Source organism: Salvelinus alpinus, chromosome 11 (assembly GCF_045679555.1).
Source record: "Salvelinus alpinus chromosome 11, SLU_Salpinus.1, whole genome shotgun sequence".
Lineage (NCBI taxonomy): Eukaryota > Metazoa > Chordata > Actinopteri > Salmoniformes > Salmonidae > Salvelinus > Salvelinus alpinus.
Window position 1 is genome coordinate 23,112,710 of NC_092096.1, and position 25,482 is coordinate 23,138,191.

Sequence of the window (25,482 nt, forward strand, 5' to 3'; positions counted from 1 at the left end):
AATGAGGCACTCCATCCATACCCCTTAGTATGGTGTTTCAAAATAGACGTGTGTGTGTGTGTGATTGACTCCGGAGTTTGGTGTGTTTACACCCTGTGTAATAGCCCATGTACACTGTAAGTGTGCCCCCCCCTGTACTGTAAGTGTGTCCCCCTCTGTACTGTAAGTGTGCCCCCCCCTGTACTGTAAGTGTGTCCCCCCCCCCTGTACTGTAAGTGTGCCCCCCCCTGTACTGTAAGTGTGTCCCCCCCCCCTGTACTGTAAGTGTGCCCCCCCCTGTACTGTAAGTGTGTCCCCCCCCCCTGTACTGTAAGTGCCCCCCCCCCCTGTACTGTAAGTGACCCCCCCCCCCTGTACTGTAAGTGTGTCCCCCCCTGTACTGTAAGTGCCCCCCCCCCCCTGTACTGTAAGTGTGCCCCCCCCTGTACTGTAAGTGTGCCCCCCCTCTGTACTGTAAGTGTGTCCCCCTCTGTACTGTAAGTGTGTCCCCCTCTGTACTGTAAGTGTGTCCCCCTCTGTACTGTAAGTGTGTCCCCCTCTGTACTGTAAGTGTGTCCCCCTCTGTACTGTAAGCAGGGGTTTAGTGTGTGTTAGGCCTCAGTGGGTCCCTCAGCCCTGTAATTTCATGGTGGTCTGCTTGCCCCGCTCCCAATACTTATAGGTGTTATTATTCATGCCAGGCTGTACACAATCCCACCGTTGGGCTCTCACCCACCCGAGGCCGCTGCCAAAAAGCCAGTCATCTGCTAATTTAGCTAGTGTATGGTTATCCTAGACTGCGTCCCAAATGGCACCCTATTCCCTATTTCTCTATGTAGTGCTTTTGGCCAGAGCCTGGTCAAAAGTAGTGCACTACATAGAGAAATTTGGGATGCAGGCTCAACATCAACAATGAAAGTGTCCATGTGAATGGCCTTTGTCTCTCTTCTAAGACCTTTAGTCCTTCCCACCTTAACATTAGGCTAGCAGCTTTCTCTTCAGCTCCTGTTCATTCACTATGAACACTGAGTTAGAGAAAAGTATTTAAAAGACATTTGCTAAATGCGGTAAACAAATAAACATCTGCAGAGTATTTGTAGGAGGAACAATTCAGGGGGTTTTCTTCTTCTTTTCTCTTTAGCAGCATTAGCGTTATGCCAATGTGAAGCAGTAGCTAGCGTTAGCGCTACCTTACTACTTTTGAGGAGGCGTTAGCTTAGCCAACGTAAAGCAACAGCTAGCTTTAGCGCTCCCTTACTACTTTTGAGGAGGCGTTAGCGTAGCCAATGTGAAGCAGCAGCTAGCGTTAGCACTCCCCTGCTTCTATTGAGGCGCGGCAGCGTCTTCATTATCTCCACATGGAGACGTCTGGGTATTATGAAAGATTACCAGTCCTCCAGACAGCCGCCCAGATGTGTGCACTTTTCAATTATACCTGGGTTAACCAACCACGTCAAGGAGGAGAGAAGCGAGGGATGAGAGAGGGACAAGGAAGCTTATCTCGGAGAATGAATGCTGTCAAAAGCGTTTTTGGCAGCGGGATTAATTTTTAACCGCTCCTCCCCTTCACTTTGCCTTCGAAATGAGTCCCGGAGAGGTGGAGTGATCTGCCCGCGCTCAGGGCTGTTGGGGTCTCACATGTCTCTGTCTGTTCTGACTGCATACCTCCTCGGTGAGAGAGTAAATAAACCCTGGCGCTCTGTAACGACGGTTGATTGGATGACTAAACACGTCATAGGGCGCTGCTCCGAGGGCTTCCGGGCTACGATGGGTAACAGGGAACGTAAGCCCTCGTAACCCCAGGCCACACAAAGACCCAAATGAGACGTAAATCAGTTCCCACATTTAGCAGGTCCCTGGCTTAATGAGTTAGTGTTTTGGCTTCATACTTAAACTAGTTAGTGTTTTGGCTTCATACTTAAACTAGTTAGTGTTTTGGCTTCATACTTAAACTAGTTAGTGTTTTGGCTTCATACTTAAACTAGTTAGTGTTTTGGCTTCATACTTAAACTAGTTAGTGTTTTGGCTTCATACTTAAACTAGTTAGTGTTTTGGCTTCATACGTAAAACTTGTTAGTGTTTTGGCTTCATACTTAAACTAGTTAGTGTTTTGGCTTCATCAGTAACACCTCCATTAGTGTCAATACACTCATGTAAACCACGTAAAAAAAATAAAAAAGAGACATACTCAAAAGAAAAACCGAGCTCTTTGATTGGTCTGTAATCAGTCAGGTATCTTATGCTACAGACCTTTGTCTACGATAATGCGAGGCACCTCCTTCTCGGCAGGCGAGCTGCACCTGATGCGGTTCCCCTCCACCAGACCGTCCATCTCAGCCAGGTCCTCAAAGGTACAGTTGACCCCTGCAGACAACTCTGGGACGTTATGGGCCTCCAGGATCAGCTGTGGGGAGAAGACAGAGGGGGGTTACATCAGGGGAGAAGAGCAGAGTACAGGGAGGGGGTGGAGCGGTCCTGTGTGGCTCAGTCAGTAGAGCATGGCGCTTTCAACGCCAGGGATGTGGGTTTGATTCCCACGGGGGATCAGTAGGTAAATATATGCACTCACTACTGTAAGTATCTCTGGATAAGAGCGTCTGCTAAATGACTCAAATGGCGTGAGAATTGGGAGATATTCCATTAGTAGAATTGAGAGATACAGCGATGGGATAGATGAATGTATCGTGTCATCAGATGGTGGAGGGATAGATGGGGGAGAGAGGAGGGAAAAGAGGACAGCTGGGGGTAAGGATCCCCTGTAGACATACCATACCGTGATGAAGCCACAACATTGAGGGTTCAGTGAGTAGCAGTTCACCCTACATCACATCACACATCAGTATAGGCTCTGGTGTCCCAAATAGCACCCTGATCCCTATGTAGAGCACTACTGTTGATCAGGTGGCCCATATGGCTTGGTTCAAAAGTAGTGCACTATATAGGAAAAAGGCTAGCATTTGGGACGCAGCCTATATTAGCATATCACAACAGAAACATCAACATGACAGGATGTCTTCAGAGAGGCAGGAAGTCTTTCCTGTCCAGAGGACCATCTACAGCTCTCGCTGACTCACCCATCCATCAACTCATGGACATGAGAGAGAAGGAGAGAGAGTGAAGGAGAGGGAGAGAGAGTGAAAGAGAGAAAGTGAAGGAGAGGGAGAGAGAGTGAAAGAGGGAGAGAGAGGGAGAGAGAGTGAGTGAAGGAGAGGGAGAGAGAGTGAAAGAGAGAAAGTGAAGGAGAGGGGGAGAGAGTGAAAGAGAGAAAGTGAAGGAGAGGGAGAGAGAGTGAAGGAGAGAGTGTGAAAGAGAGAATGTGAAGGAGAGAGTGAAGGGGAGAGAGAGAGAGTGAAAGAGAGAAAGTGAAGGAGAGAGAGTGAAGGAGAGGGAGAGAGTGAAGGAGAGGGAGAGAGATAGAAATAAAAAGACAAGGAGAGAAGAAGACAGCAGGACATGTTTGTTGAGCATCAGCTCTGTGTTTTACAAAGCCTGCTGGCGATTCTTTGACTGTTTGTCATCTGGTGAACAGTTGGAGGCCAATGCCCTCCTTGCTCTGTCCCCCCGGGTTACCCACCATGCCCTGCGGCAGGCCGCGCCAATTTCACATCCCACATCTACGAGTGGGAGGGAGGGGGGAAGGAGGGAGGGAGGGAGGAGCTAGGTGGAAAGGGAGAGGAGGAAGGTGAGAGGAAATTAGGTATGGGGGGGGGGGGGGGCAGAAATGAAGGGAAGAAAGAGGCAGGATGAGTAAAGGAAGGAGAGAAAGAAAGAAACAGTGAAACAAGTATGCAAGCAGGCAGGAGGGAGGGAGGGAATGAGGAAGAGAAGGATGTAGATTCCTGTTGTTGATAGTGCTGCGTAAACTGCTCTTCTCTCTAAAGAGCAGAGGATGAGTGGGGGAGGGGACTTGACAGACTTGACGAGTAGAATAATAGTCTCCTTGAGCAAGTGAGAAAGGGGGAGAAAAATATGAATGGGGTCAAGACCAAAATCTAAATATTGAGGTGGCAAATAGAGGAGGCCTTGCATCCATTCTGCTGTTGGCCGCAGCACATTTATAATACAGCGCCAGAGAAGCTCCTGTACGGTGCGAGAGGGCTGACCTGGACTGTTTTTATATTGCTGTTTAGTGTTTAATGAAAAGTCTTAGGCTGTCGCTCGGCACCGTACAGATACAGGAGCTTCCCTATTACTGTAGAGGAGCCACACGCAGCCTGGGTCAGAGACACAGCCCTCTTCCCACTTCATTCCTTCTTCCTTTTAAGGAGCAATGTGGCGCAAGTTTTCTTCAATTACATTTGGAGCAGTCGCGGCCCTAACCCGAGCCGCCCGGGCCTAAACATGAGTAGGAAAATAAGCTGTGTTCCGTGTCAATTGAATCACACACACACATGGAGAGAAATAGGTTCTCGCGTCTCTCCTTAATACACTGTGTCTCGCGTGGAGGATATGATGTGATAGATCGTATTGGCTTGGGTTGCCATAGTGACATAAAGAGGAGGATGTTGATCTGGGGGGGGGTTCATTTAGATGCATACTGTACACGCCTCCTTGATTAGTATGACTGTGGCAGATTATGACAGCTGAATATACGATGCATTATACTGTAATAACACATGATTATCTTATGACTGTCATCCACTGAGAACAGAGTGTGAGATTTCATATGCCTTTTGGAATCCTATTACAATGTGTGAACACATCTATTGTCACAAGCTGTGAGCATATTTGAATTCTCATTGTAGTGAGAGACAAGCAGCCTGGTGACAAGTCATTATCTTCTCTTCTCTGTCTGGAGGCATGTGAATACAGACCTACAGCAATATACTTGTAATAACACTAACAGTAGAGTCCAGACCTCCTCTGTGAAGCTATTAGAATTGTATTTTATCTCAACAGGGAGCGATCTGGTGAGTTTACTAGCACCTGCTCCAGGAAGTCTTTATAGGATGGCTGTTATATCTACAGACAATCAGAGATACTCTAAAACAAATGCAAGAGGAAACGCTAATGGGCAAATAAAGGAAAAAAACACATCAATGCTTTTATGAGAGAAACTCTAGTTTCAATAGCCAAATCGCTCTACGTGTTGAGAGTCCTCTGTAGAGGGCTCCAGCTTATCTTTTTAAACAAATATTTAATATGTAAAAGGTCAAAGACTGGCCCTGCCTGCCCTCCCAGTCTCACCAATCAATTGGACGGGAGATCTGTTCCGTAGAGAAAGGTTAAACACTCTCAAAACGCCAAGGCAGTGTGTGTGTGTGTGTGTGTGTGTGTGTGTGTGTGTGTGTGTGTGTGTGTGTGTGTGTGTGTGTGTGTGTGTGTGTGTGTGTGTGTACACACTCTCGCTCTCCATGAATATGATTATTATTATTATTACACCCATGGAGCTGAATGTTCAGACAGTACGCTGAGAGTAGTACCTTACCCATCCTGATTTACGTTTATATACTTGGCCAGCAGAGATTAAAAGCAATCTCATATCCCCATTACGTATAAAATGGGATTGAAATGACACCGTAGATCGTTGGTATTCAAAGTTGGGGGGGGAACTGCAGTGGGGTCATCAAAATAGTTTTTGGGGTGTGGGGGGTCTAAAATTAACAGCACAGATTATTGAGAAAGATAAATTGAAAAATGTAATTTGATTGAGGGAATGGATTTATTAGTTGTTTTTCATTATAATAAGACATGAAAATGTAATGAATTGAAGGTTACTTGTTAAAAATCTAATTTAAGGTTGTGTCATTATTTTGGGGGTTGGGTCATGATAAATTATAACAAAAATAATGGGTTCCCCAGAAATTCCGGAGGATAAAATGGGGTCCCAGCTGAAAAAGTTTGACTACCACTGTCATAGATGGACAGGTGGATGCAGTATATTGCATGTATTGGAGTACTGTTCTGCAGTCCAGTCCTACAGAACACACAGCCAAGCACACGGAAATGGAATTTAGTTCCAAGCATGAACATAGCTGAAGAGACCTGGTGTACATGTTTCTGCCGTCACCCCTATCCGCCAGAAACACCAGGCCAGACTTGTTATTCACCATAACCAGGTGGTGGTGTGATTCTACAGAGAGGGGTAGTGTCCTGGGGAGTGTTTGTGTACAGTCATCTGATTGGCGCCTGGTGGGTGGCACTGGGATTACACAGGGAGATAGAGGGAAAGGCTACGGCCTGCTTTGAAGGGTTTACTGACACGACACAACACAGGTGGAGAGAGGAGAGAGTACACACACATACACACACACAAACACACACACAGCGTCCCTCAAAGGAACTGCCCAGATCAGCAAGACTCATACAGTCATACAGTGACCTAAGACAGCAGAGGTGTTAAGACAGCAGACTGACCAGTAGACACCTCTAGTGTGGAGGGAGAGGTGTTAAGACAGCAGACTGACCGGTAGACACCTCTAGTGTGGAGGGAGAGGTGCTAAGACTGCAGACTGACCAGTAGACACCTCTAGTGTGGAGGGAGAGGTGTTAAGACAGCAGACTGACCAGTAGACACCTCTAGTGTGGAGGGAGAGGTGTTAAGACAGCAGACTGACCAGTAGACACCTCTAGTGTGGAGGGAGAGATGTTAAGACAGCAGACTGACCAGTAGACACCTCTAGTGTGGAGGGAGAGGTGTTAAGACAGCAGACTGACCAGTAGACACCTCTAGTGTGGAGGGAGAGGTGTTAAGACAGCAGACTGACCAGTAGACACCTCTAGTGTGGAGGGAGAGGTGTTAAGACAGCAGACTGACCGGTAGACACCTCTAGTGTGGAGGGAGAGGTGTTAAGACAGCAGACTGACCAGTAGACACCTCTAGTGTGGAGGGAGAGGTGTTAAGACAGCAGACTGAACGGTAGACACCTCTAGTGTGGAGGGAGAGGTGTTAAGACAGCAGACTGACCGGTAGACACCTCTAGTGTGGAGGGAGAGGTGTTAAGACAGCAGACTGACCGGTAGACACCTCTAGTATGGAGGGAGAGGTGTTAAGACAGCAGACTGACCGGTAGACACCTCTAGTGTGGAGGGAGAGGTGTTAAGACAGCAGACTGACCGGTAGACACCTCTAGTGTGGAGGGAGAGGTGTTAAGACAGCAGACTGAACGGTAGACACCTCTAGTGTGGAGGGAGAGGTGTTAAGACAGCAGACTGACCGGTAGACACCTGTAGTGTGGAGGGAGAGGTGTTAAGACAGCAGACTGACAAGTAGACACCTGTAGTGTGGAGGGAGAGGTGTTAAGACAGCAGACTGACCGGTAGACACCTCTAGTGTGGAGGGAGAGGTGTTAAGACAGCAGACTGACCAGTAGACACCTCTAGTGTGGAGGGAGAGGTGCTAAGACAGCAGACTGACCAGTAGACACCTCTAGTGTGGAGGGAGAGGTGTTAAGACAGCAGACTGAACGGTAGACACCTCTAGTGTGGAGGGAGAGGTGTTAAGACAGCCGACTGACCGGTAGACACCTCTAGTGTGGAGGGAGAGGTGTTAAGACAGCAGACTGACCGGTAGACACCTCTAGTATGGAGGGAGAGGTGTTAAGACAGCAGACTGACCGGTAGACACCTCTAGTATGGAGGGAGAGGTGTTAAGACAGCAGACTGACCGGTAGACACCTCTAGTGTGGAGGGAGAGGTGTTAAGACAGCAGACTGACCAGTAGACACCTCTAGTGTGGAGGGAGAGGTGTTAAGACAGCAGACTGACCGGTAGACACCTGTAGTGTGGAGGGAGAGGTGCTAAGACAGCAGACTGACCAGTAGACACCTCTAGTGTGGAGGGAGAGGTGTTAAGACAGCAGACTGAACGGTAGACACCTCTAGTGTGGAGGGAGAGGTGTTAAGACAGCCGACTGACCGGTAGACACCTCTAGTGTGGAGGGAGAGGTGTTAAGACAGCAGACTGACCGGTAGACACCTCTAGTATGGAGGGAGAGGTGTTAAGACAGCAGACTGACCGGTAGACACCTCTAGTGTGGAGGGAGAGGTGTTAAGACAGCAGACTGACCAGTAGACACCTCTAGTGTGGAGGGAGAGGTGTTAAGACAGCCGACTGACCGGTAGACACCTCTAGTGTGGAGGGAGAGGTGTTAAGACAGCAGACTGACTGGTAGACACCTCTAGTGTGGAGGGAGAGGTGTTAAGACAGCAGACTGACCGGTAGACACCTCTAGTGTGGAGGGAGAGGTGTTAAGACAGCAGACTGAACGGTAAACACCTCTAGTGTGGAGGGAGAGGTGTTAAGACAGCAGACTGACCGGTAGACACCTGTAGTGTGGAGGGAGAGGTGTTAAGACAGCAGACTGACTGGTAGACACCTCTAGTGTGGAGGGAGAGGTGTTAAGACAGCAGACTGACCAGTAGACACCTCTAGTGTGGAGGGAGAGGTGTTAAGACAGCAGACTGACCGGTAGACACCTCTAGTGTGGAGGGAGAGGTGTTAAGACAGCAGACTGACCGGTAGACACCTCTAGTGTGGAGGGAGAGGTGTTAAGACAGCAGACTGAACGGTAGACACCTCTAGTGTGGAGGGAGAGGTGTTAAGACAGCAGACTGACCGGTAGACACCTTTAGTGTGGAGGGAGAGGTGTTAAGACAGCAGACTGACCGGTAGACACCTCTAGTGTGGAGGGAGAGGTGTTAAGACAGCAGACTGACCAGTAGACACCTCTAGTGTGGAGGGAGAGGTGTTAAGACAGCAGACTGACCAGTAGACACCTCTAGTGTGGAGGGAGAGGTGTTAAGACAGCAGACTGACCAGTAGACACCTCTAGTGTGGAGGGAGAGGTGCTAAGACAGCAGACTGACCGGTAGACACCTCTAGTGTGGAGGGAGAGGTGTTAAGACAGCAGACTGACCAGTAGACACCTCTAGTGTGGAGGGAGAGGTGTTAAGACAGCAGCCTGACCAGTAGACACCTGTAGTGTGGAGGGAGAGGTGTTAAGACAGCAGACTGACCGGTAGACACCTCTAGTGTGGAGGGAGAGGTGTTAAGACAGCAGACTGACCAGTAGACACCTCTAGTGTGGAGGGAGAGGTGCTAAGACAGCAGACTGACCAGTAGACACCTCTAGTGTGGAGGGAGAGGTGTTAAGACAGCAGACTGAACGGTAGACACCTCTAGTGTGGAGGGAGAGGTGTTAAGACAGCAGACTGACCGGTAGACACCTCTAGTGTGGAGGGAGAGGTGTTAAGACAGCAGACTGACCGGTAGACACCTCTAGTATGGAGGGAGAGGTGTTAAGACAGCAGACTGACCGGTAGACACCTCTAGTGTGGAGGGAGAGGTGTTAAGACAGCAGACTGAACGGTAGACACCTCTAGTGTGGAGGGAGAGGTGTTAAGACAGCAGACTGACCGGTAGACACCTGTAGTGTGGAGGGAGAGGTGTTAAGACAGCAGACTGACAGGTAGACACCTCTAGTGTGGAGGGAGAGGTGTTAAGACAGCAGACTGACCGGTAGACACCTCTAGTGTGGAGGGAGAGGTGTTAAGACAGCAGACTGACCAGTAGACACCTCTAGTGTGGAGGGAGAGGTGTTAAGACAGCAGACTGACCGGTAGACACCTGTAGTGTGGAGGGAGAGGTGTTAAGACAGCAGACTGACTGGTAGACACCTCTAGTGTGGAGGGAGAGGTGTTAAGACAGCAGACTGACCGGTAGACACCTCTAGTGTGGAGGGAGAGGTTCTAAGACAGCAGACTGACCAGTAGACACCTCTAGTGTGGAGGGAGAGGTGTTAAGACAGCAGACTGACCGGTAGACACCTCTAGTGTGGAGGGAGAGGTGTTAAGACAGCAGACTGACCGGTAGACACCTCTAGTGTGGAGGGAGAGGTGTTAAGACAGCAGACTGAACGGTAGACACCTCTAGTGTGGAGGGAGAGGTGTTAAGACAGCAGACTGACCGGTAGACACCTTTAGTGTGGAGGGAGAGGTGTTAAGACAGCAGACTGACCGGTAGACACCTCTAGTGTGGAGGGAGAGGTGTTAAGACAGCAGACTGACCAGTAGACACCTCTAGTGTGGAGGGAGAGGTGTTAAGACAGCAGACTGACCAGTAGACACCTCTAGTGTGGAGGGAGAGGTGTTAAGACAGCAGACTGACCAGTAGACACCTCTAGTGTGGAGGGAGAGGTGCTAAGACAGCAGACTGACCGGTAGACACCTCTAGTGTGGAGGGAGAGGTGTTAAGACAGCAGACTGACCAGTAGACACCTCTAGTGTGGAGGGAGAGGTGTTAAGACAGCAGACTGACCAGTAGACACCTCTAGTGTGGAGGGAGAGGTGCTAAGACAGCAGACTGACCGGTAGACACCTCTAGTGTGGAGGGAGAGGTGTTTAGTGCCAGCAACACAACACAATCCCAGCTGATTCCATACACAATATATCAGATCAGCTGGTAGGGTATGCAGTATCTATATAATACTCACCCAGTGGGCAAAACAGAGTGAAATGATGTCATTGTTATAACCAGTGTTATGTTCCCTAGCGGGAGGTTTTCAGTGGCCTCGTACGAAGCATCCTGATCTCGCCAGCTTCCATTCTGTTCCAGTGAAGCGAGACCAGGATGGTTCGTACGAGGCCAGGTTTTTAGTGCCAGCAAAACAGCATCACCCCAGTCATTCCATGAACAATACCAGAGCAGCAGCTACACAGCGTCTATATAACCCCCATTATCACTGATCATTACAGTCTGTGGAAGCCTGGAAGCCAACGATAATAACATGTTGTCTAGATAGACAGACACAGAACACAGCTGCAATATACAGATGATTAGATGATGGTTAGGTGGCATGAGGTAATGCTAGGGGAAACCCTGGCCTTGATGGACAGATCTGTAAGGACCTGTGACATATGAGGGGATAATTACGTTATGGCCATTGGCTAAAGATGATTCCCCAGGCTTAACCGTGTTAGTGAGGCACAACATCAATACCTTCAACTATGACATGGTTCATTGGACCACTAAAATGGTTGGGCGTCTCCTGTTTTCCTCCTAATCTGATTTTTCTGATGTGACCGCTCATTCAGTCATTGGATGCAATACCAGATGATGGTATATTGTATGCTGATATGGTTTCTGGTCACCATAGTAACTGTAAGCCTACTAAAATGCAATAATATCGGTCATTGTGCCAGACACTTCTTTTTCATTTTAGACCGGTCAGGTTCAGTGGGGCACGAAATGAGAGAAAACATTTCAAAACGGAGGAGGCGCTATCTGAAGATGTCCAATAAGAATGCCAATATTACATTTTTCCGTCTCAAAAGGTTTTCTGTTTTCGTGCCTAGTGGACAGGACCCAGGAGGAAGTAGTGTTTTGACCACTCTTTGACCGTGCGAAGTGGTCACCACTCACCGTGACACTGAACTGGGACACTGAGATGTTGCTGGGGTGGACGCTGAGTCGGACGCACTGCTTGATGTCCCAGGCGAACCGCCGGGGCTCGGCCGAGCGCTCGCATTTCTCCTTCCTGGTGCACCTGTGGGAACACAAAGTAACAGAGGGGGGAGGTTATTCACCGTAACACCCGTCGCAGCCTTCAGTCAACCCCATTGGATCCTCGTTCACATGGCTTGTCCCACCTGCTGAGCCCCTGGGAAAGCAGAAGAATGTTAGTTACCTGTGTGAAAGACCTGGAAATACCCGGGGTGATATTAATACGGAGACATTCATCATATTTCTACCAGAGCTTTATCCACGGATACTGGCCATTCACTGTGACTGGACAACCCTAAAACAATGGCCGCCTCTATTTGTGGAAGTGGAGCTGCTCTGTTGGGAGAAGGGGGACAGGCTCTGTCTTTGTGAGGCCATCTTAATGAGGGGCATTCATGGGCAGTGCCAAGTGCAGGTGGGGGGCGGGGATGGGGAGCAAGGGATGGATTACCCCCCTCTTAATCCAGGGCCAGGTGGTCTAATCCATTCCCATTATATTATGTGGGTTGGTAAATAAACTCCCTCTTTCTCTCTGCTTTTGTCCCTGGGAGAATTCTGTAGCTCACGTTTCCACACACTAGTATCTGTTGACAGTGGGCCGCTGCTACTGGTTTACTTTCCCAAAGCCACACCATTACTAAGAACTTCTAAATGGCTGTAGTATTTCAGCAGCAGGTACAGGGAACGCCTCTAACTCCCATGAGACAGTCACACAGATATTCACACAGAGAGGCTGGGAACACTGGCAAACCTGGGTAAAGAGTACAGACACCTTGGTAAAGAGTACAGACACCTGGGTAAAGAGTACAGACACCTGGGTAAAGAGTACAGACACCTGGGTAAAGAGTACAGACACCTGGGTAAAGAGTACAGACACCTGGGTAAAGAGTACAGACACCTGGGTAAAGAGTACAGACACCTGGGTAAAGAGTACAGACACCTGGGTAAAGAGTACAGACACATGGGTAAAGAGTACAGACACCTGGGTAAAGAGTACAGACACCTGGGTAAAGTAGAAAGTAAAGAAAGTATGGATATACTCTCACAAAACGTTATATCAACTACCGAAAGACCATTGTACCTACCATCCCCACGCTCCACTATAACCCCTAACCTCCTCCATTAAATCCCCGTAAACCCTATTCTGTTTAATCCTCCTTGATTTAAACAAAGTTCTCAAGCAATTAACAGCAAATCCCACAGAGAGCCAAAGTCCTCAGAGAGAATGATAGAAGGGACTTCTGGGAGGCTGGGTGACGGCAGACATACAATAATACCTCCCGCAGTAGAAGCTTTTCATAGGGGGGACGAGATGTGTCTGCATTGTGAAGTTTTAAGCGACCCAGCGCGGAGAAAAGAAGCCGGCAGACAGAATGGAAGAAGAAGAAGTAATCTGCTTCGGAGTGAAAGAAGAGAGAGAGAAGAGAGAACAGAAGAGAGGAGATTTAGGGAAGGCAACAATCATTCAGAGGCTTTTCAATAGTCTTTTTCTCAGCTCCTCCGCTAAGCAGGTCTGAGAAGGCTTTAACCAGAGAGCTTCCCTTTGTGTTCTCCATCAGGCCTCCTGTTCCCCATTGTACTGCTGATTTAATAAACCCTACAGTACACAAAACCCCACAGAGAATACAGTTATACACTCCTACACACACACCTGAGTGCTTGTACCTGCATGGGTGTTGTATGTATTTGATTCAGTACTGATGTGTTTGGAGTGGGTGTGTTGGCTACGGGTTGGTTCTCGCCACCAGTGTCTATGTGTGTCTATGCGTGAGCGTGCGTGTGTTAGTTACACCAAATTATGCAGAGAGAAGAAGATGAGTGAGACAGAGGGGTAAATATACCATGCAGAGCGATGTAGGGGGAGTGAACCAATCCTGTTGCCTGGTGGCTCAGAGAACTTCTTCAGGAGAGAAATCTCTATTTCATGCTGTTAGCTCACCGGCCAGAAGCCTTTTCTAAAACATCACAAGTGTCAAATCTAACAACTTCTCTCTCTTTCCTTCTCCTTCTTTCCTTCAGTTTGTGATTAGAGGGAACCTGAATGAATAATGTGATATCTCCCCCCGAAACCACCCGGTAATGGTACGGTCCGACCACAGAGGGCACTTTGGCTAGCGGTGCAATCACAATCAATAGAGGGGGTTCTCAGGGTTGCCAGTTTAGGGTCTGAAAGCTATTGGGTAGCATGTGTCTGTGAAATCTGACATGGATCCCTTTGACACTTGTGGGATAGTGCACTTTAATTTAATAGGGCACTGCTTTTAGGAGTCATAAACAAGGGCGCTCGTAATGCCCTGAGGGCGTTTAATGACATCATCTCTGTGGGACTCGCAGGCCGTCTGTAAATGACGGGGCCTGTAGAGACGCTGACAGTGGCAGGACAGACTGTAGAGAACTACTTTGATGTCTTCACAATGACATGTTCATAACTCTGCCTGAAAACATTTGTCAATGTGCTGAAGAGAGAGAGAGAGAGAGAGAGAGAGAGAGAGAGAGAGAGAGAGAGAGAGAGAGAGAGAGAGAGAGAGAGAGAGAGAGAGAGAGAGAGAGAGAGAGAGAGAGAGAGAGAGAGAGAGAGAGAGAGCGAGAGAGGCAGAGAGAGGCAGAGAGAGAGAGAGAGAGAGAGAGGCAGAGAGAGAAAGAGGCAGAGAGAGAGAGAGAGCAGAGAGAGCAGAGAGAGAGAGAGAGAGAGAGAGAGAGAGAGAGAGAGAGAGAGAGAGAGAGAGAGGAAGAGAGAGAGAGAGAGAGAGAGGCAGAGAGAGAGAGAGAGGCAGAGAGAGAGAGAGAGGCAGAGAGAGAGAGAGAGTCAGAGAGAGAGAGAGAGAGAGAGCGATAATTGAGAATGTTTATTGTATGTTCTTTGAGTACGTGTGTTGAGCATGCATAGTTGAGTGTGTATTTTTCTGCAAGTTTGTTTTTGTGTTGTACCAAGACGTGGACATGATTAGGCATCTGATAAATATGGTGATGCCATTTGATGAGTGATCCTCGGAGCACCTGACAGGTTGGGCTCATTAATACATTATCATTAGTGAAGTAAATCAGTCCATTAGAAGAGCTGGGTGGGAATTTGTTTTTCTCGTAATGCAAATGAGCCGTGGAACATATAGGAATACGTTGGGAATATTGAAGATCAATCATATCTGGAGTGATCTCAAACTGCTCCTTTAACTCTCTCTCTCTCTCTCGCTCTCTCTCTCTCTCTCTCTCTCTCTCTCTGACTCTCTCTCTCTGACTCTCTGACTCTCTCTCTCTCTCTGACTATCCGCCTCTTCTCTGCAACACACTGGCTTATGCAGCTTGTAGGGAATTCAATTGCATCATAAAAAATAATAACATTTGTCCCTTTTCACATTTTGCTTATTGAAAGGTGTGTGTTGGAGCCTCCAGCCTCTGTACTTGTGCAACAGTAACTGTAACTCATTCCATAGGACAAAATAACACAATTGAAACGTCTAATAACCTACAGCACTCCGAACATGGACAATGGCTGGACTTGAAGGGCAGATCAGATGGCTAGGTGTAATGTATCAGATGGCTAGGGGTAATGTATCAGATGGCTAGGGGTAATGTATCAGATGGCTAGGGGTAATGTATCAGATGGCTAGGGGGTAATGTATCAGATAGCTAGGGGTAATGTATCAGATGGCTAGGGGTAATGTATCATATGGCTAGGGGTAATGTATCAGATGGCTAGGGGTAATGTATCAGATGGCTAGGGGTAATGTATCATATGGCTAGGGGTAATGTATCAGATGGCTAGGGGTAATGTATCAGATGGCTAGGGGTGATGTATCATATGGCTAGGGGTAATGTATCATATGGCTAGGGGTAATGTATCAGATGGCTAGGGGTAATGTATCATATGGCTAGGGGTAATGTATCAGACCTGTCCATGAATAATGGTGTCATGGGTAGGCTTTACACGTCCAGCTAGCTTTTAAACTTCTCATGAAAGCTGTGATAAGAGGCTCAACTAACTGGGTGAGATGAAAGAAATCATGATTACTAATGATTACCCTTCAGATCTGGCTTAACTTGCCTTTACCTCTATGGCTGCGTTTACTCCGGTAGCCCAATTCTGATCTTTTGCCCACTTATTTGCAAAAGATCTAATCTGATTGGGGGAGGGGGTTATACTGAGACTGGAAACTGATTTCTCCGACTTTAGGGTACAGCTATCCATGATGGTCTGTGTGACTCTGTATTGACGGTCACTTGGTCATCTCTGAATTCAGTCTCTCCCTCTCTCTCTCCTCCCTCGCTCTCCCCGTACACCCGTCCCCTCTTTCTCGCATCCTTCTCTCTCTGCGCCACTGCCCACGTGCTGGCAGCTGTTCAGACGTAGCCAGTGAGCGGTAGCGGCAGTTAGCGGAGAGCTCTAATCAGAGGTTAGTGGGAGATAACAGCGCCAATATGCTCTGTATGAGGGAGGCAGATTGCAGGCCTAGACTCTCCATAGCTTCTCTCTGTGTAGATCTGTTTTTACCTAACCATATATCCTTGAAAAACACCAACTGTGTCAGTAACAGCAGTAAAACCACTTTTGTTTTAGGGAATATAAATGAGTTGTCAACTATACTATAAAGATACTATACAACATTACTGTCTGTACTCTAACATTGTAGTAGACTGTATACTGTACCATCAGTGGAATTTTTGGTTTTATAAACTGGGTGGTTCGAGCCCTGAATGCTGATTGGCTGACAGCTGTGGTATATCAGACCGTATACCACAGGTATGACAAAATATTTATTTTTACTGCTCTAATTACGTTTGTAACCAGTTTCTAATAGCAATAAGGCACCTTGGGGGTTTGTTGTATATGGCCAACATACCACGACTAAGGGCTGTATCCAGGCATAAGAACAGCCCTTGGTGGTATATTGGCTATATGCTACACCCCCTCGGGCCTTATCGCTTAATTAACGTATATTGTCATCATAGGGTCTTGTGACAGTGTGGGCTGAAAGCTGTGAGAGTCTTCAGCTTGCTCACCTCGCATGACCACTCCCAGATCTATTAGAAGTCTGGCAGCGTCTAAAGAGCTGAATCAATCCAAACGGATATCCTCCCTCAGACAGTTCAACATCAAACATCTATTTCAACTTGAATAAACAGTAGTGGTATTAAATGCTGGTGGAGACACGTTTAGAGAGAGCCTCATGAATGGATTAGATTGGTGGCTGAATGGAACTAATCTTCACTCTTGTTTCCTGAAGCCTTTGATAATGTGACTCAATTAGAAGAATGAGGAGGATTTGCCAGCCTTTCCAACAAGATTATGACCCTTTCATGTGCCTAGTAAACACACAGACAAATTTAGCTTTAATACTTGCCTACTATTCATAACAGAAAGTCAATCACAATGTAGTATGATTTTCCACTCCACAGTACTCTACAGTACTCTAATCTACAGTGTTCTACAGTACTCTACTCTACAGTACTCTACAGTACTCTACTCTACAGTACTCTACTATGCAGTACTCTACAGTACTCTACAGTACAGTACAGTACAGTACTCTTCAGTACTCTGCAGTACTCTACAGTACAGTACTCTACAGTACTATACAGTACTCTACAGTACTCTACTCTACAGTACAATACTCTACAGTACTATACTCTATAGAACTCTACAGTACAATACTCTAGGGTTGGGGGTTAAGGTGAGAGGTGAGGTGAGGGGGATGAGGAGAGTTGGGTGGTAAGGTGAGGTGAGTGGTGTGAGGAGGGTTGAGGGGTAAGGTAAGGTGAGTGGGGTGAGGAGGGTTGAGGGGTAAGGTGAGCTGAGTGGGGTGAGGATGTTTGGGGGGTGAGGTGAGGAGGGTGGGTGAGGTGAGGAGGGTGAGGAGGGTTGGTGGGTAAGGTGAGGTGAGTGGGGTGGGGTGAGGAGGGTTGAGGGGTAAGGTGAGGTGAGGAGGGTGAGGAGGGTTGGGGGTGAGGTGAGTGGGGTGAGGAGTTTTGGGGGGTGAGGTGAGGTGAGTGGGGTGAGGAGGTTTGGGGGGGTGAGGTGAGGAGGGTGAGGAGGGTTGAGGGGTAAGGTGAGGTGAGGGGGATGAGGAGGGTTGAGGGGTAAGGTGAGGTGAGTGGGGTGAGGAGGTTTAGGGGGTGAGGTAAGGAGGGTGAGGAGGGTTGGGGGGTGAGGTGAGGGGGATGAGGAGGGTTGAGGGGTAAGGTGAGGTGAGTGGGGTGAGGAGGTTTGGGGGGTGAGGTGCGGAGGGTGAGGAGGGTTGGTGGGTGAGGTGCGGATGTAGCAGGCTGTGGTGAGAGACTTTAGGTCTAATACATATTTAATGCTGGGAGGAACAGAAAAGGTCAAGTGGAGAGGGAAATGAAACCTATTAACTTTCCAGAGGCTGGCGAAGACATGGTGCTCCATCAGCAACGTCACAAACACACTTCAGTATGCACTCTACATCTGGGGTTGGAGGTTGAACAGTCCTCCATCTTTCTATTTGACTGTTGACTGTTCACCATCACATACTGATGGGTTAACTACCTAAATTATACCTAATGCAAAAGTGTGGGGAAAAACAGGGCACCGTTACATATTCCTCCCTGATGCTTATGCATGTGTCTCTGGGTGGCTGATCCCCATACATTAGCCAAGCAATTACTATACATATAAGGTATAACAATGCATTGGATAATATCATACCGTGCTATGAGATACAGCGCCGGAACGTCATCTAGGTGACTCCAGGAGCCATAACACAAGGCAGAATACTACTACTCCCCAAATGAGGCATTTCTACCCAGACTCTTCACCCTTGACTAGGGTCTCTCTAACCCCCTAGCCCCTTCCCCCTGACTAGGGCCTCTCTAACCCCCTAGCCCCTTCCCCCTGACTAGGGCCTCTCTAACCCCCTAGCTCCTTCCCCCTGACTAGGGCCTCTCTAACCCCCTAGCCCCTTCCCCCTGACTAGGGCCTCTCTAACCCCCTAGCCCCTTCCCCCTGACTAGGGCCTCTCTAACCCCATAGCCCCTTCCCCCTGACTAGGGCCTCTCTAACCCCCTAGCCCCTAGCCCCTTCCCCCTGACTAGGGTCTCTCTAACCCCCTAGCCCCTTCTCCCTGACTAGGGCCTCTCTAACCCCCTAGCCCCTAGCCCCTTCTCCCTGACTAGGGCCTCTCTAACCCCCTAGCCCCTTCCCCCTGACTAGGGCCTCTCTAACCCCCTAGCCCCTAGCCCCTTCTCCCTGACTAGGGCCTCTCTAACCCCCTATCCCCTAGCCCCTTCCCCCTGACTAGGGCCTCTCTAACCCCCTAGCCCCTTCCCCCTGACTAGGGCCTCTCTAACCCCCTAGCCCCTTCCCCCTGACTAGGGCCTCTCTAACCCCCTAGCCCCTTCCCCCTGACTAGGTCCTCTCTAACCCCCTAGCCCCTAGCCCCTTCCCCCTGACTAGGGCCTCTCTAACCCCCTAGCCCCTTCCCCCTGACTAGGGTCTCTCTAACCCCCTAGCCCCTTCCCCCTGACTAGGGCCTCTCTAACCCCCTAGCCCCTTCCCCCTGACTACCTCTCTAACCCCCTAGCCCCTCTGCCATCATTAAGACCGATAAAGAGCAGGAGTCCCAGTCCCAGGGTGGTGGGTCATTACCTGAATCAGTGGCTGTGACCCCATAACCCCCCGGTGTAGAGGCAGATCCCTGTGACTGAGCTGCTGCCCCAGGGCCAAGACCCCCGCAGCGTGCCCCTACAGCCCCACCAAGTGGAAAATTAGGGTGTGTGTGCGTGTGTGTGTGTGCATATAAAATGTGCCCCAGTGAACTACTCCTGGTGATGATCCGTCTGAGTCAAAGCAGCGTGATGTCAGACAGTGTGTCATCAGCATGACCAGCCTCCCTGCAGCCACCAGCCTCCCTGCAGCCACCATCCATTCACACCCCAGACAGACACACACGCGGCTACATCAACCTGCAGACATACACACATGCACACATACACACACACACGCTGGAGAGGTAGCGATCTCCCATCCACGTCGATCTGGCCCCTGGTAAACACACACTGCAGCTGCCTCTCCCCACTGCCGGCCCATCTCCTTTCAGACTCGCAAAGCAATTTCAGCAACTGTCAAAACCCCTGGCAACAAGTTCCTTCATCTGAGGCCCCTTCTGGGTCTGTCTGCCGGGGCGGCGTAAGTCCTTTTATCTGACATACCATCAGGCCCGGCGTTTATTAAACAGGTTTATCTGTCTTGCTGTGTGACCCTGTCATCAGAACATACTGTGTATAACACCTTTCCCCTTTTAATTCCATCTTCCTGCTGCTCTTCCTGTCTGTTGGTGATGTGTGGTGATCAGGGGGGGGGCGGGGATATGGCCCCTGGTCTGGGGGTGAAGGGGTTAATAGAGGTAGCTCTGTGGGAGGAGAGGAGACAGGTTCACCTCGGGGTTACCATGAGCCTATAGCTCCTCCCACCAGTCTTCAGTGATATACAGCCGAACCTTTCTGAGATATGAGGTTGGATAAACACCTCTGCTGAACACATCACTGCTTCACTGCCCTAGCTGACTCTTATCAGCTAGCAGGGCGACGCGCTCTAGATCTGGCTACAACTTTTGAGGGACAACAGTGACTGAGAAGATTCAGTCATTTTCTTTGACCTGGCGTGCCCTGACTACAGCTGGCCTGGTTTCACATCTGTTTTTGCCATCTTGCCAACTCCTATAGTAATTGTCACACATAGGGGTTGGCAAGAAAGCACAAGCAGATCAGAAACCAGGCTAGACTAGAGTGGCTACAGGTACCAAAACAACCCGTTGTCACTAATAATTCCACAGTAGACTGGGTCAGTGTAACGAGACAAAGCAGAGATGAACATCAAAGATAAGGAGGAATGAATCCAAGCGGCTCCGATATCAATATCACATCTATCCTGTTACCGCGGCGACAACAAAACCCCTGCGATCAAACGACCAAAAATCAAAAGGCCTACTTCAAAAGAATACACAAGCCTATCCTCATTCCATACAGTATGTATCACTTCTCAAAAAGGAAGTGTTCGTTAAGTCTGTGGTGCCTCCACCTCCTTAGGGTTATACAAGAAGACACTGGACAGAAGGGTGAGTGGACTTCCTATTGGCAAGGGCAAACTATGCTTTGCTCTATCAGGGAGTCCATCGTAGTAAGTTCAGTGTATAGCCCCCAACAGTGATACATGATAATATTGATCCTAACAAGTCAATATCAACAACACATATTTATGGCTTTATGGTGTAGATGTTACCACAGCTGAAGGGGGTAGGTGATACCACAGCTGAAGGGGGTAGATGATATCACAGCTGAAGGGGGTAGATGATACCACAGCTGAAGGGGGTAGATGATACCACAGCTGAAGGGGGTAGATGATACCGCAACTGAAGGGGGTAGATGATACCACAGCTGAAGGGGGTAGATGATACCACAGCTGAAGGGGGTAGATGTTACCACAGCTGAAGGGGTTAGATTATACCACAGCTGAAGGGGGTAGATGATACCACAGCTGAAGGGGGTAGATGTTACCACAGCTGAAGGGGGTAGATGATACCACAGCTGAAGGGGGTAGATTATACCACAGCTGAAGGGGGTAGATGATACCACAGCTGAAGGGGGTAGATGTTACCACAGCTGAAGGGGGTAGATGATACCACAGCTGAAGGGGGTAGATTATACCACAGCTGAAGGGGGTAGATGATACCACAGCTGAAGGGGTTAGATTATACCACAGCTGAAGGGGGTAGATGATACCACAACTGAAGGGGGTAGATGATACCACAGCTGAAGGGGGTAGATGATACCGCAACTGAAGGGGGTAGATGATACCACAGCTGAAGGGGGTAGATGATACCACAGCTGAAGGGGGTAGATGTTACCACAGCTGAAGGGGTTAGATTATACCACAGCTGAAGGGGGTAGATGATACCACAGCTGAAGGGGGTAGATGTTACCACAGCTGAAGGGGGTAGATGATACCACAGCTGAAGGGGGTAGATTATACCACAGCTGAAGGGGGTAGATGATACCACAGCTGAAGGGGGTAGATGATACCACAGCTTAAGGGGGTAGATGATACCACAGCTGAAGGGGGTAGATTATACCACAGCTGAAGGGGGTAGATGATACCACAGCTGAAGGGGTTAGATTATACCACAGCTGAAGGGGGTAGATGATACCACAACTGAAGGGGGTAGATGATACCACAGCTGAAGGGGGTAGATGATACCACAGCTGAAAGGGGTAGATGATACCACAGCTGAAGGGGGTAGATGTTACCACAGCTGAAGGGGGTAGATGATACCACAACTGAAGGGGGTAGATGTTACCACAGCTGAAGGGGGTAGATGTTACCGCAGCTGAAGGGGGTAGATGTTACCGCAGCTGAAGGGGGTAGATGTTACCACAACTGAAGGGGGTAGATGTTACCACAGCTGAAGGGGGTAGATGTTACCGCAGCTGAAGGGGGTAGATGTTACCACAGCTGAAGGGGGTAGATGATTTCTAAGGTATTCACAGGGAGGTTACACAAGGCATGGCAAACATAATAGCATCTCCTCCATTTGATTGACCTAATACTGTATGTTTCCTACATTACTCCCCTCCATTTGATTGACCTAATACTGTATGTTTCCTACATTACTCCCCTCCATTTGATTTACCTAATACTGTATGTTTCCTACATTACTCCCCTCCATTTGATTGACCTAATACTGTATGTTTCCTACATTACTCCCCTCCATTTGATTTACCTAATACTGTATGTTTCCTACAATACTCCCCTCCATTTGATTGACCTAATACTATATGTTTCCTACATTACTCCCCTCCATTTGATTGACCTAATACTGTATGTTTCCTACATTACTCCCCTCCATTTGATTTACCTAATACTGTATGTTTCCTACAATACTCCCCTCCATTTGATTGACCTAATACTGTATGTTTCCTACATTACTCCCTACATTTGATTTACCTAATACTGTATGTTTCCTACATTACTCCCCTCCATTTGATTTACCTAATACTGTATGTTTCCTACAATACTCCCCTCCATTTGATTGACCTAATACTGTATGTTTCCTACATTACTCCCCTCCATTTGATTGACCTAATACTGTATGTTTCCTACATTACTCCCCTCCATTTGATTTACCTAATACTGTATGTTTCCTACATTACTCCCTACATTTGATTTACCTTATACTGTATGTTTCCTACATTACTCCCCTCCATTTGATTTACCTAATACTGTATGTTTCCTACATTACTCCCCTCCATTTGATTGACCTAATACTGTATGTTTCCTACATTACTCCCCTCGATTTGATTTACCTAATACTGTATGTTTCCTACATTACTCCCCTCCATTTGATTTACCTAATACTGTATGTTTCCTACATTACTCCCCTCCATTTGATTTACCTAATACTGTATGTTTCCTACATTACTCCCCTCGATTTGATTTACCTAATACTGTATGTTTCCTAAATTTCTCGCATTTTGTGTCGCTGTCTGATCACATTCAAAGCAATGAATTGTTCGCTTTTGAATGAATTCCGTTTTTCGTCCCTCACACACTGTGCACGCAACTGCTGATTAGACAAGAGGCTTATGCCTTGTAAAGAAATCTGAATGACAACTCGAGTTACGAAGATTACTGCCAGAAAGTCGACAGAGATTACATGCTTGTTGCCGGCGGATTACGTTATATGGTTGTTACGTGGTTGTTACAACGTTTCCTGGTGTAGCTACAGTGTTGGAAGCTGAGCTGTTGTATTGTTGTCACCTGAGTAAGCACCTTTTTCCTGACACTGCTCTTATGTCCTCATTACTCAATGCAAGTGTGTGTGTGTGTGTGTGTGTGTGTGTGTGTGTGTGTGTGTGTGTGTGTGTGTGTGTGTGTGTGTGTGTGTGTGTGTGTGTGTGTGTGTGTGTGTGTGTGTGTGTGTGTGTGTGTGTGTGTGTGTGTGTGTGTGTCGGCTCTGAGTTTAGCCAGAGTGCCTCATGAAGTAGAATTTATGCCCTCCACCTGGCCATCTCTCATTCTCCTTCTCTGTGAATTTATGTAACCTTCGCTCTCTCGCTCTCTCACTCATTTCACTCCATATCTCTCCAGCTCTTTTCTCCATTCAGTTGCTCTCCACTCTGAAAATATAATTATCTCACTTCTTCTGGCCCTCTTCATTTCTGTTTCCATCCATCCTTCTTCTCTCTCTTTCCCCTCTCACTCACTCTTCTCTATGCTCTTCTTCTCCCTCTTCCCTTCTATGGTGTCAAGTCCCTGTATCAGTCCCTGTGTCTAGTTCACGCTCTGGCAGGCAGAGGCAGGCCACCTCTCTGTTTGAGGTGTGTGTGTGTGTGTGTGTGTGTGTGTGTGTGTGTGTGTGTGTGTGTGTGTGTGTGTGTGTGTGTGTGTGTGTGTGTGTGTGTGTGTGTGTGTGTGTGTGTGTGTGTGTGTGTGTGTGTGTGTGTGTGTGTGTTTGTGCGTGCGTGCGTGCACGTGTGTGTGTCGGGGTGACAGTGTTGTGTGACAGTGAGGGATGGTGGGAGCCATGTGGCAGGGGTCCGTCCCCCCATCGTGCCCATCATGGTGACAGTTCAGAGGCAACCTGCAGGCTGTAGCCCGTTCCGTCCTGACACCCCCGTCACTTGCCAGCCCCTTCCCTCAGGAAGCCAGGAGCCCCTCTACCGAGGTGCAGGGAGGAGGGGGAGAGCCAGTCCCCCGCACCCAGGGGAGAGCCACTCTCCACTGGGTACAGACACCACTGCACATGCCCTGGGTGCAAAGAGTTCCACGGGCAGGAAAGTTCAACTTGGCAGTTGACTCAGTGACAAACTATTTAAGTCAAGTTAGGGCTCTTCCAATATGCTCCCACAAGATGTATTTTCACTACACATCTATATCTATCTAACAGGGGCATGGAAGTACCCTTACAGTATATGTACAATCAGTGGAACAGCATGTCCCAGCAATGTCCCTGAGTTCCCTTTGAACTCTGTGACAGCCTCTGAGGTCATTCATCATTAGCTCAGCATAGAGAGTATCACCACATGGGAAAGCAGACTTAAAAACATTGATTGTTGGCGTTGGAGCACAGTGTTATGTCTCTCTCTCTGCAGGGGGAAGAGCTTTCTGACAGAGTAAACAATGCCTTTCCTGGCCAACAATACGCATCAAAGAGCTCTGCCGCGTGCTAACTCCAATGGGAGGCTAACAGACGCAGCAGCCAAACACAAAGAGGATGCATGCTAATCGGAGGTAACACGGCGGCTCAATTAACATTAGCATCACGGAATGAGAGGACAAAGGTAACATATGACTGTGAGCACAGCTAACTGTAACCAGAGGTGTATAATTAATGAGAGAGAGAGAGAGAGAGAGAGAGAGAGAGAGAGAGAGAGAGAGAGAGAGAGAGAGAGAGAGAGAGAGAGAGAGGAGAGAGAGAGAGAGAGAGAGAGTGTTATGTCTCTCTCTCTGCAGGGGGAAGAGCCTATAGCTATAGCCTATAGCTCATCTCTTGGCAGTAGCACTGTAGACTACTTTATCACTGACCTCAACCCAGAGTCTCTCAGAGCGTTCACAGTCAGCCCACTGACACCCCTATCAGACCACAGCAAAATCACAGTCTACTTGAACAGAGCAATACTCAATCATGAGGCATCAAAGCCAAAGGAACTGAGTAACATTAATAAATGCTATAGATGGAAGGAATGCAGTTTGGAAACCTACCAAAAAACAATTAGGCAACAGCAAATTCAATCCCTTTTAGACAACTTCCTGGGTAAAACGTTCCACTGCAATAGTGAAGGTGTAAACTTGGCAGTAGAAAATCTTAACAGTATATTTGACCTCTCAGCTTCCCTATCAAATCTAAAAATCTCAAATAGAAAACCGAAGAAAATGAACAACAATGACAAATGGTTTGATAAAGAATGCAAAAATCTAAGAAATAAATTGAGAAACCTGTCCAACCAAAAACATAGAGACCCGGAAAACCTGAGTCTACGCCTTCACTATGGTGAATCACTAAAACAATACAGAAATACACTACGGAAAAAGAAGGAACAGCACGTCAGAAATCA

The 25,482-nt window shown here is 48.2% G+C and overlaps 1 protein-coding gene across 1 annotated transcript in view; it reads right to left on the reverse strand.

The window, feature by feature from the left end:
• The window catches only part of plxna4 (plexin A4), a 559,926-nt gene that overhangs the window by 158,110 nt on the left and 376,334 nt on the right, over positions 1-25,482 (reverse strand). The window contains exons 6-7 of the mRNA XM_071332139.1: positions 11,341-11,464; positions 2,230-2,383 (exon numbers count right to left, since the gene is read on the reverse strand). Of these exons, the coding sequence (XP_071188240.1) occupies positions 2,230-2,383; positions 11,341-11,464 (278 nt within the window). The remainder of the gene's footprint in view (positions 1-2,229; positions 2,384-11,340; positions 11,465-25,482) is intronic.